Source organism: Mesoplodon bidens, assembly GCF_964165515.1.
Source record: "Mesoplodon bidens genome assembly, chromosome: 10".
In the NCBI taxonomy this organism is placed as follows: Eukaryota; Metazoa; Chordata; class Mammalia; order Artiodactyla; family Ziphiidae; genus Mesoplodon; species Mesoplodon bidens.
Window position 1 is genome coordinate 75,288,463 of NC_138172.1, and position 12,650 is coordinate 75,301,112.

Here is a 12,650-nt window from a genome sequence, read left to right on the forward strand (position 1 = left end):
TGAATCCCCTGCACAGGCCCACGATTTGGTGTTCTGCAAACACCGGAGCTAGTGCACTTCCCCAGGAGTCAAGGCAGGAAGCTGTCTGCTCTGGGCACAGAGAAGCAGCCGGTGCCTAGCAGAGGGCACCCCATGGTGGAGGAAGGATCACGGTGCGGGTTCTCTCGGAGGCTGGAGGCCACGCTGTGCTGGAGGAAACGGTCTCCCGGCTCCATTCACGCTAACCCAGCAACCCAGTCACCTTCATACCCATTTAGCACCTCCGGCCCTCTGACACAGGAAGATGACACTCTGGAAGGCAAATAAACAGTTTGCCTGGCTAGAAAGTGATATTCCATTGCATATCTACAAACTGGCATTTGGCTTGTACCCCAGTTTTCCAGAGTCTGATAATCCTGGGTGAGTTCACAGGCTACTGCAGGCAAAGACCACCATCTCACGTGGGACCTTTTAACTGTTTCAGTACCGTTGACCCCATGGCCACACCCAGAAAGCTCAGGAAGAAACGTACAGGAAAACATTTATTTTCTCACAGCACACTGCGCCCCGGGCTCCCTCTCAGCAGAGGCACAGCTCTCAGAACGGCTCCATCCGTGAGCCCCCAGGCAGCCGGCGCCTGGGCTCTGCTCACACAAAGTTCTGGGCAATGGCCAGAACCTTGGAAAACTCGCCTTCCCTCTGGCGTAGGCTGGTGGGGATGGGTGTCTTGATTCGGGTCCCCACAGGGTTCCCGTTGTCCTCGATGAGGACCACGTTGTTAGAGTCGAACCTGGGGGTCATCCTGGGACCGGGCATACGATGCCCCACAATAAGCGCCTTTTTCTTCTGCCCCTTGATGGCCAGCAGGATCCGGTCGCCCACTTTGCCCACCCTGTTCTTGTTATAGACGTGGATGCAGCGAGGAGGGCGATGGTACGGGGTGTTTCCCAGGGCACTGTTGTCCACCACACGCACCCGCGTCATCTTCTGAATGGCACCAAGGCTCCCAGTGGTGCTGGCAGAAGAGGAAAAGAGTCTGAGGTCTGCATCTCTGCTGGTCAGGGCGCAGAGGCCTCTGCCAGACCAGGCTTGGCAGCGTGCACGTTAGCAGGGCCCTGACAGAGGCGGTGACTGGGAAGCCTTCTCTGTGCCCAAGGCAGTGCCCTCACAGTTCTTCACGGCTTCTGCTGCCGGGTCAGGACCTCGATCTGGATGGGTTTTAAAGAGGACCTGATATTCTGTTACAACAAACTGCACAGCAGACTTAATTTAAAGCCTTTGGTTTCCAAAAAGCCTCTGAGGATTAAGGGAATACCTTATGGGCCAGGCCTCGCCCACTGCCTAGCCTGCAAAACCTGTTCCCCCGGAACACACTGACTACCAAGTGTCCCATCTACATGTTGCTGAGAAACAGAAGGTACAAGTGAGTATGTCTGCTAAGGGAGTCCTTTGACACAACATAGCAGAAACTGAAAATAAGTCAAGGTAACAATCTTTTGTTTTAATGTATTTTCCCCCACTATAAAGAGTACCTATTAAAGGCAAAAAAGCTATTATTAAGCCATCTGATGACAGTGGGAATTCTAGTTTGCTGCCACTAGGACCCTAGTGCTGGTGTTCTCCCGGGTGACCCGGCATCCTCTTCTGTCATTCCACATGCCTACCCTGGGCAAGGTTCTCTATCCCCATTGTTTCCAGCTAGTAAATTCCATCTCCAGCCCCACTTCTCTCCTATCTTTCGGTCCTATATTTCCACTCTAACTCCTCATGTGTCCTACAGATGCTGCAAACTCAGTAGGTCCTACAGTGACTTCATTGCCTCCCCCTGCAAACCTCCTCCCGCTGCTGTGTTTCCTGCCTAGATGATGGCTTCTCCAGAAAATTCAGCTCCTGAGCCATAAACCTCTCTCCATCACCATACACTGGCTACCCCGTTCTACTGACACCACTCCTAAACACCTCTGTCCTTTCCCTCCACCCCCGTCGACACTTCTTCCATCCAGCAGCTCACTCTCTTACACCAAGACTATTACGCTGGTGTCCTAACCAGCTCCCTGCGCACCTCACTCTGCCAACCAAGAGCTCTTTTTAGAATATAAAACGGAGGCCACTCCCCTGCTCAGGACTGGTCAGTGGTTCCCCACTGTATACACTGTCAACAACCTGGCCTCTACGTACCTGCCCTCTTAGGTCCTCTATCCTGCCACTCACACATTCACTCTGAGCCCCGACGGCCGGGAATCCCTGGAGCTCTCCAAGCGTGCCCAGCCTCTTGGCCCTCCCTGGGGGCCTGGACAGGACCTGCCCCCATGTGCCTTCTGGGAAGGCAGCTGCTACCCTCCTCCTCCGTTAGCAGCCCCTGCCTCAGGCCTTCCAAAGAAGTGTACAAGCCTCTATTATTATACTGGTCACATTTTCTTAGAGTTATTTGTTTCCAACTTTGCTCCCGTGGCCAACTGTGAGAACTCTTCCAGGGCAGGAAGCAATTCTTATTCATCTCTCTATGACCAACCCTGGGCACAGGGCTCAGTAAACACTTGCGGAATGAGTGCACGAACAGGGCCAAAAGGCATGTTTGCCAACAGGAATGCAACCTGTGCTCTCCGCCCTGGCTTAGCATCTAAACGGGGAGGGGAGAGGTTGTCAAACTTCCATCATGCTTGAGTTTATGGTAATAAGTATGTGATTTAAAAATATATATATATATATATTCCATTTTTAAGAGAGAAGGGATTTTCCCCCCTTTTATTTTATTTATATGTTTTTTTAAAATGAAGCATTATAGCTGATTTACAACGTTCTGTTAGTTTCAGGTGTATAGCAATGTGACTAAGAATGAGTATATATACTCATATATATATAAAGTATACAGATATATACTTTATATATATATAAAATGTGTATATATGCATATATATGTATATAGAGTATATCTGTGTAAATATATACATATATATGCATATAGAGTATATATTTATATATACACATATATGTATATATAGAGAATATATATGTGTATATGTGTGTGTGTATATATATAAAGTGTATATAAAATGTATATATATACATTTTCTTAAAAGAGAAGGTTTTAATGCACTGGAGGAATGATAGGGTTGAGAGACATCAGATTCACTATAAGAGTCTGGCAAGGATGGAGGTTTCATCATTCTCTATATCCATTCCCAATCCCATCCTCAACAGCAATATCGCCTCCTTACCTATCCCCCTCACCTGGCCTAACCAAACCCCAGTTCCATCTCTGCCTTTAGACTTCCCTGACCCCAAGCCTACCTCCCTGAGTTTCCACTCCCACTCTAGTCACCAATACCCCACCCTGATGGGAGGCTTACTTAAAGACACAGCTTTCAGAACTTAATAGGAAAAGTTACCTGAAACAGCGTTGGCTCAGCACTCTGCTCACATGGGCGAAGGGGCCCCAGAGCCCAGTAAAGAAAGCCATGGGGTCCCAAGATGGCAAATCCTGCAGGGAAAAAGAGGGGAAAAAGATTTATTTCTAAGTCAATGACCACACTCAGAGCCAGTAGTTTTTGGTGTTTGGTGTTTTTTTTTTTTTTTAAGACTTCTGAGGACTTGTGTGGGAGATGGCACTTTGAGCACAAGATCATTAGTCACTAAATATATATCTTAGTGGTTAAAAGATACGCAGATGATTAGATGGAACTCCAGCCACAATTCTGCTGATTCATATTCTAACTGGGGTCAGAGAACTGGAATGGCCCACCACAGTTCTCGCTGTAGCTTACACAACAGCACAGAGAATGCCTTCATAATTATATCACCTCCACAGCACGAATCCTCTGGGACACGCCCAGGCAGGAAGCACTTCCCACATCCTCCACAGAGGAAAACCTGCACACTGGCCCCTTGTTGACACTCGTGTGCCTCTTGAAACCAGAACTTTTACTCCCTGGTGGAAAGTAGATTATCTGAGCAGCTGCCCAGGTTGTCTGTCACCACATCACCTTTCCCCCAAATGTAAAAGCCAGAACACCTGGACAGCTCAAGGTTAGCAAAGTAGTGCCAAAGGATGCCCTTGCCAAGTCACTGACCAAGGCCTCTATTTGGGTCGGTCTCCCAAATGACAACGTAACACAGAAAAACTACCTACTCGCTGTACAGCAGAAACTAACACAATATTGTAAAGCAACTATACCCCAATTAAAAAAAAAAAAAAAAGAAAGAAAGAAAGAAAAAGAAAAACTACCTACCCCACACTGCAGCTGAAAGTGGGCTTTGGGAGAGCAAGCTGGAGACAAAAGAGCAAACGCCAGCCCAAAACTGGTGACTGCAGCTTGCAGAACCTCAACCCTGTGCTCCCTAGCACCAACCTATATGGCCATCGCCAGGTTCCTGAAACACCTGGGCACCAGTGAGGGGAATATTTAAGAAAAACCTACAGCCAGCTGGTAATTCCAGCTGCAAGACATGCCTGTTTTCCACCCACATGTTTGGCTACAGAGGGCCTCATTCGAGAGCTCTGCTGAGAAAGCCTCTACCACTGTAGTATTTACACACAGCTTTGCCTTGCATAAGTTCAAAGCACCTTATATAAGATTTTATTTAATAATGGTGGGGGAAAACTCACTATTTACTTTCACAGAAATACCTAAACAGTCCAGAAATGCTTATTAACTACAATTTAGCCTCAAACCTCAAACTTATTCGCCATTGTTTTCCTTAAGACAACCCAGGAAGCGCTGGCCAAAATGTAAATATGATCAGAAACATATGCAAAAGAAGGCGGCCTACTTATAGAACTACTAACATCTGACACACAGAATCAAAGACTATCAGATGAGGCCAGCTTTACCTTCACAGCTTGGTAGCCCTGGAGAAGGAACTATGAGCTTCGGCTTCCCCATCAGTCACACGGGGTTTCCCCACCTGTAACACCTACTCTCAAGACGGTCGTGAGGTAAGCCACGCAAAGCACAGAGAGTGATGCCCGCACTCAATACGCACTCAATACCTATTAGCCCCCTCCATCATCATCGTCATCACATCCCGTCCCGTTTCGAAGATTAGGAAACTGAGATACAGAGAGAAGAAGGGACTTGCATAAAGCCCCATAACTAGCCAAGGGCAGAAGCAGAACCAGAAGTGGACTCAGCTTAGGTCCAAGGGTCTTCCCTCCACCCCCTATGGCCTCACTCTGCCGTACAAAGCCCACTTCACACAGGAGCTCAGGGTGAGAAGCAGCTTTGACGGTCACCTGGTCTTTTTCTGCTTTCTTTCTTTATGAAAATGTATCAACTAGTTATAATGTGTCTAAGTGCTTTACATTATCATCTCATTTAAGCCTCACAAAAACTATGAAATGGAAACTATTATTAGCCCCATTTTATACAGGAGGAAATGAGGCCCAGAGAGGTTAGATAATCTGCCCAAGTCGCACAGTTAGGAGTGACAAAGCTGAAATCTGAACTCCAGTAGTCGGCTTCCTGAACCCACCCTCTGAATCAGCAGAGTTAACATGGTAACTTTAACTTAAATATTAATATTTTTCCAACTGTTAGATCATCCTTGTTCCATCAAGAATACTGATGTCACATGAACATTTTACTCAGATCTAACTCAGTGCTTGCTGAATCAACTGAAATGTAGACAAACACCAGGTTAAAGTCATTCACTTTCATCCAATTTAGGTTTTGAATACAATTTGAAGTGTAGGTGGCAAGAAGAGTTGCACACTCTGAGCAATAATGGAAAATTGGCTTTAAAAAAAAGGAATAAAAAAAAGTAGCTCTGAAAAGCAGTCCTTCTGGTCCAGGCTGCAGTTACGTCCAATCTCAGCCAAGCCTTCCCATCTGATGCTGGCGGGCCCCTACTCTCACCCGCTGGGAGAAAAGAGGCTCCTCGGCTCCTCCACAGAACCCTCAAGGTTAGTCCAGCGCCACCCACATTCCTTCTCCTGAGAATTGCAACATCCAGCCTCTTCACACTGCATCGCTTCCTCCAGAGCATTTATGTGAGTCCAAGAAGTGCAGAAGTGCCTGGAGGCTTCCCAGAACTTTCCCAACTTGGGCATAACAAACCCCACCATTCAAGGAACCTCCCTAAAATCTACAGGGCAGCCTGTGCACAAACCACACCCAGGCCCCCTCTCTGTGCCTTGCTGAGAAGCCACCACAACCTGGGTCCATCTCTGCCCAACCAAACTGCCCTGGCCCCAAACACACCTCCTGCGAGCAGCTCTGTGTAAGGCTACAGCATCAGCTGTCACCCCTCCTGCACACCAAGGACATCCGGGCGTCCTGTGCCAAAGGAACTCTCACTGTTCCAATTTTCACTATCCAAACTCAGACATGGAATAAATCTGGATTTTTTTTTTTTTTGGAGATAAGGCTGATAGCCCTTAACATTCTAGTTCTTGCTACTCACTATCCACAGAAACCACAGAGATCTTGACAACATGGCATCTGAACTCACTATAGGAACTCAGGGATCACACAGACTCCGGATTACCTGTACTACCCTCAAACACAAAAGCGATACACTCACGGCTGCAGGGAGCACCTCCATTTTCACAAGTAAAGACCAAATTCAAAGACTTTTCACTAGCTCTTTGGTGGATCTGATAGTGACCTCCAGACCCAAAGGACTTAAAGGCATCAAACGGACAGCAGTAAGCATTCCTATGAACTTGAAAGCTAAAAGAAGCAAATATACTTGTATATTTGTATACAAAAAAATCTGTGGTCCCCTCCCCTGTCACCCCAGCAAAAGATCCCAGCAGGTCCTGGCAGAGTGTGAGTACAATAAATACGTGTTGAATAAAATAAATGAGGTAGCCAACAGAAAGACAGACTCCCCCACCCACGGCTCGACACAGGGAAATCCAGACACTGTAGAGACCTCATCTGTGTATCGGGAACCAGCACATCACATGCAAACATGCTTTAGGAGAACCATGGTGCTGGTCATGAGAGGATTAGCTCATGCTATGCCTACAGGCCCATGGAATCATCTCCTGGGTCTGGTGCTTACACTGCCCACTGTGAAAAAACACCATTGCACCACTGAACAACTGGCTCACATCAGGTAAGAGTAATGAGGGCTGCAATTTATTTCAAAGCAACTGACTGACCTTGACGTTATTTCCTAGGATAAATCCATCCTGGAGACAGAGGCCCTGATTCACTTCAAATCAGTCTGTATAGAGTGCTTTGTCTCACAAGCAATGTTATTCTGAGTCCTGTGTTTGCACAGGAAGCTAACTCCGATGAGATTTCCTCCTCTACTCTCACTCAGAGGAGGCCAGGTATTCGGAAGACTTCAGCGCCAGAGATGGCTTTTCATGCCACTTCCTGGTCAGCACTAGTACTGCCATCCAGGTTTAGAGTGTGAATCATAACCTCTGGGGGTGGGGGGATGGGGAAGGCAAGAGAGAGTGAGAGAGGGACAGGGAGAGAAATTACTTAATACAATCCAAGAGCCGTGCTTACTTCAAATCTTAGTTTAACTTTAAGATCTCCCTTCAGTTCTGGAGGCCAGGGAGGACTGTAGATTTTAGGGACACACAGGTGAGTTTTTCACTTGGCATCACCTTATAGGTCCCATTGGAAGAACATTGCTCCGTGAGAGCAGGGACCGTGCCTGCCCTGTCCAGTGCTGCATGCTCAGGACCTAGAACAGTGCCTGGCACACAAATGGAGCTCAGTGAGTATCTGTTAAATGTATCAAATTTATCTGCAATTGCAATTCATCCTCCAGCTCCAGAGAGGCTCCATGTTGGTGGGTTGGTGGTCTTTCTTGTGCCCTTCACCCAGGCTCTCAAAAACTTGGGGGAGCTTCCTAGACACTGAGAGCTCATTTTTAGCTAATTGTAATACATAGAGACTGAACTAGAAAAGCAGACAGAAAAAGCCTGATGCTTTGTGAAAAGTTAGAAAGTACCATTACTTGAACTTTAGGAATCAGCAAAATGTTGAACTTAGTATCACAGATCCACATATATTTATACATTGTTTCTACCTGAACAATTTCCATCTTTAGGTGCCTGGCACATTTCATAAATTTTAAAGGCCTTTCAAGAGAAACAGGTTCTAAAGAAAAGAGACAAAACAAGAAGTTCAGCCCAACTGCAAAAGAGTGTTTAAAGGAGATTCTGTTAGTAAGTGACAGAAGTGAAAAGAAACACTAAGAGAAATCAAGTGCAAAGCCCAGCCACAAAACGGACAAACTCTGCCTAGTGTAAGGATATAAATGTCCTTCTTAATTAAAGCAGGAAAAAGCAGAGGCCTGGCAGCTTCGAGGAAACAAAAAACAAAAGGGAACTCCCTGGACCCTCTGCCCTGTCATGCTGACAGCCCTTCCCATCTCCTGCAGGTTTCGCCCCAATCATTCTGGACCAAAAAGTACTCTTGTTTGTTGCTTAAATACTCATTACTGATTTGTCCCGGAAGGATTCTCTTTCAGGAAGTTTTGTGAATTTTTTTTTTTTAAAACATCTTTTGTGAGTTTTTTTAACCTCACATAAGTATACATGTTACAGTTCTCAAAGTACTTTCACACAGATCACTTTCTTGGTTGATTTCATTCTTGAGCACCCAGTGGAAACAGAAAGATAAATAACAGAGCAACAGTTTGGCCAGGGTTGATTCCTAAGGATTTTGAACAGTTCTGAAGGTTCAATAGAGTAAGTGCCATTTCGCAGGTGAAGAAATTAAGTCAGAGTTGCTAAGCGACTTGTCGGCTTGTCCTAGGAAGGGAAGAAGGGTAGAAGGCTGTTTCTACTACACCCTGCACAATACTTGCCCAGCTAAGGTGCTGCTTTAACCACTAATAAACTTTACAGAAACAAAAACGCCCCACACAGTGCAAGTATTCTTTCTCCTCTCTTAAAGCTGCCACATAATCTTTTAAAACTCAGGAATTAAAAAGCTGTCTTTTCAATAGATATCTGCACCACAAACAGCACAGCCTGGGACCAATGCAAAGGTGTGAGTTTTCACAGCGTTACTATCAAGAAGCAATAGCAATCCCTCATTAGCACCATGGGCTGTTTCTACCATGGCTACCAGTGAGGACCCCAGTTCTCAATCTGGTTCACAAAGGAAAAAACGTTTGCAGGGTTCTTGTCTCTATCTGTTGGTTAACTATACGTGTTTATTTACCTGTATATTTGTTTGCTCAACCTTGTTACAGATTTAAAATCGTAGTTCTTAAAAATATCTGACAGTTCTCCATTATTCAAGTTGGCTTTTCAATGTGTAGATCTTACCTATTTCTAGCTTTGCTCCCCTGCCATCCCCACCTCACAGGTGTGCAAACACCTATAGTTCCAGAAATAAGTTTATAACATTCTTGGTATGGTCTAACTCAGAAAAACTGCACAAGGCAAAGGTAAATTCTACTTAATCACGTACATATTTCTTTCCTATCAGTACCTCTACCAAGCCAGTGGCAAGGAGCCAGGTTTATAGAGATGTAAGGTGGGCAGGCAGGGGGGTGGGGGTGGGATGAAAAGCCCAAAAAAAGGGTATCTCCTCCACCCCTCCTCCCCTCCTCTCCTGCCAAGTCTGTTTCCTTGGAATCCACTACTCCAGGCCTCAGTGACTCTGTCAAGCAAGGGTTATTGGTAAGAGCAAAGAGGCAAGGAAATGAACGTGTTTTAGCTTCACTCACGTAAGGGATGGTTTTTCAAGTGGGAGAACCCCTCTCTGAATTAACCAGTAGGGCCCAGGTCTGCAGCATAAGCAGTTTGTTTCCCAGATTCTGACCAGGGAGAAGAGTCTCACTCCCTGATTCTCAGGGCAGCACCATGGGTGTCTCTTTAAGATCACTCAGTCCTGAAAGTGTTTTTCAGCTTAAAGTAGACTAGGAAAAGTACTCCTCTTTTCTAAAGACATAGATGATTTTTTTTTTTTAAGTTTTCGACAAGGAGACTTTCTCACTCTGAGTTGTGTTTCACTGGTGAATAATAAGCTACCTGGCACTTTTCTTAATAAGAGAGCATATTACCTGACCCAGAGCAACATTTCTGGGATCTGAATCATAGCCCTCTCCTACAAGCTGGTTGTCATTGTTAAATACACATGTAAAATCACACCAGGGTGAACCAGAACAAACCACTGGCCTCTAAAAAGAATCAATTGTAACCTGATTTTTGAGACCCTCCCAAGTTCCCACATGGCCATAAGAACTATCCAAGTAACGAAAACAATAGGAAAATCCATCTTATGTGGGTCCAGGTGTCATAATCCCCTAAGACAGGGGTGGGGTAAGACAGGTTTCAAAGGACTCTTGCATCATGTAAGATTCTAGATGATGAGGAGAGTCTAAATAATTATGTTCAGTGCTCAACAGAGCACCTAAAAAATGGGCTCCAGGGAAGGTTTTTACCCTTCATATTCAGGGGCACTAATAAAACATTTTGGCCATTGTTCCTTCATGGATTCCACGGTGTACTTCATTCAGTTCTCATTTCGGTCTTTCTGAAATGTTTCCTCTTCTGTCTGTTAGTATGTGGTGACCCTAATTAGGCACAGGCAGAAATAGATCTGGAATCCACCACATGTTAACACGCCTAACTGCATTATTAAAAAGATAATAATACATGAGAAGTGCCTCCTAGTGGTCCTCAGGGGTCCCAAACCCAGGTAACTCTGGACTCCCATTTCCATTTTCCACATATCCATTACAAGGGCTACTTGGCAATGGATCACACCAGATTTACAACTATAAAATCAACACAACGTGTAAAAACTTCCATAGAAAATACACATCCAAGAAGCTCTAACGGCAAAATGGACAATTCCATAAAAGGGAAAAACAACAACAACACAAATAGGACAGATTCCTTTTCATCTAAAGGTCTTGCTGCTACCCAAAACAGCTCCCAGAATTCAAACCTACAAAGACTCCTCTCACCAGGCAGTCTACCATACACAGCTTAACCCCACCTCCCTTTCTGGCCTTCTTAGGAAGGCAACCTACTTCCTACCCCAACAAAATCCTTGCTCTTCCATTGTACGTATTTCCATGAGTGAAGGGTAAACTGTCTTCTAGCGTAGTAACCTCCCTGAAAAAAGAGACCCACTCTGTTCTTTATTCTATATCCCTGGTGTGCTAACTGCATCCTCGTGGACAATTTTAAATGACTCTAAACGCAGGCTGATGAAGGCAAGAGCGCAAACAGGAGAACACAGGAAACCAACGTTTCGAACTTTTCTGTGACACACAGAAACGCATTGCATAACACCTCCTAATACACTCACACACACTCACACGTGTGTATACCTGAAGCAAGTGTCCAGAAACAATACTTACCCTAAGTACAATAAGTACAATAAGTACCCTAAGTACAATGCTCTCTGATATTTTCTATTCTACTTCATTTTTTCTTAAATGATGGCCATGATCCACTAAACTGATTTCCAACGATGAGACACACTTTGAAAGGGAATTCAGTTTGAACTGCATCAAAACCTTACAGCTGCATTAAACAAGGTACTAATGAACCCTTGAAAAAGCCAGCAGACAGCAGAGACACTGATCAGCCACAAGAACCAGACACACCCAGGTAGGCAGTGCCCTTCCTCTGTCCAGCAGCCCAAGTTCAAGTATCTCCCAACTTCCCACCTTTTCCCTAGTAACCCGAGGTGACTCTGTCATATGCGCATTTGTTAACCTCTTTATAAATTCAGTCCATCAATCTCTTTGGGTAGCAAAGTTCATTTACTGCCCACCGTGAAAAGCAATACTTCCTTTCTGTCCCCAGACCATCCCCCATCGAGCCTGAAGGGAAGAGAGCCTTCCAGGAACCCACAATTAAATGGAAAAGTTGGTATTCCGTGTGCCTCTGTGATCTATTTTGTGGGTAACATACAGGAGTTATGCACACGCGCAGACACACACACACACACACACCTCTCTCCTTCCCCTCTCTCTCTTCCTTCCAGCCTTAATCCCTGGCAGGTGCAGCCTCTGATGAAATGAGAAACCAGGGAAACCCCTTCAGCCAGGGTAGCCACCCATCGGCATGACAGTGAAAGCGGTGGACTCACTCTCCACACCACAGAAGCGCCTGGCAAACGAGTCACAAAGTCATCTCAAGACCCAAGTTGGGAAAGGAAAGGGAGAAACAGAGAAGTAGACAAACCCGAGGAGCCGCGCCAGAGTGACCGGCCGAGGCCACCTCGGGAGACCTAGCGGCAGACCGCCCAGTCCCCGGGAAGGCAGGTGAGCGCGGGCCGGGGGCACGGGGTCGCAATGGCCACCGGAGCCCTCGCCGCCCTTGGGGGATAGGAGGGAGGAGGGTCCGGGTCAGAGGCCTCCTTCCCCGTCGGGACTCTCCCACTGCCCCTCCACCCCCAGAGGGCCCACGATCCTCGCACTCCGGCCCTTCCTCACCCATCCCGGAGTGCGCGCCACCCCTCCTGCGGGGAAGCAAGGGAGAGAGGAAGCAGAGAGTTAGGAGAGTGACGTCCCCTCCGCCGCCCCCCCGCCACTCCATACCGCCTTCGCCGCCCTGGAATATCCTGCCGCGGGCCCCCACAGGCCCAAGGCCGCCTTCCCCCTACGCGGCCTCTCGCCCTGCGCCTGCGCGTCGCACCCAGCTAGGCAGACGGCGATCTGAGAGTGCGCCCGCTCCTTGCGTGTGCCGGCGTGGGGGGAGGGACCTGCGCGGCCCCGCCCCCTCATCCTCC

The 12,650-nt window shown here is 46.7% G+C and overlaps 1 protein-coding gene across 1 annotated transcript; it reads right to left on the reverse strand.

Moving 5' to 3' along the window:
• Positions 1-503: 503 nt before the first annotated feature.
• Positions 504-12,581, reverse strand: MRPL14 (mitochondrial ribosomal protein L14). Its single transcript, XM_081245841.1, has 3 exons — positions 12,460-12,581; positions 3,369-3,460; positions 504-994 (listed from the first exon to the last, which is right to left on the reverse strand). Exons 2-3 carry the CDS (start codon positions 3,437-3,439, stop codon positions 628-630), a joined length of 438 nt encoding a protein of 145 aa, XP_081101967.1. The 5' UTR covers positions 3,440-3,460; positions 12,460-12,581; the 3' UTR covers positions 504-627.
• Positions 12,582-12,650: the final 69 nt, after the last annotated feature.

Bases quoted from the DNA above. Each gene is read 5' to 3' on its own strand.
- MRPL14 (XM_081245841.1), bottom strand. From the start codon at position 3,439: ATGGCTTTCTTTACTGGGCTCTGGGGCCCCTTCGCCCATGTGAGCAGA. The intron at 995-3,368 runs GTAACTTTTCCT...CTCTTCTGCCAG, and splicing joins CTGAGCCAACGCTGTTTCAG to CACCACTGGGAGCCTTGGTG.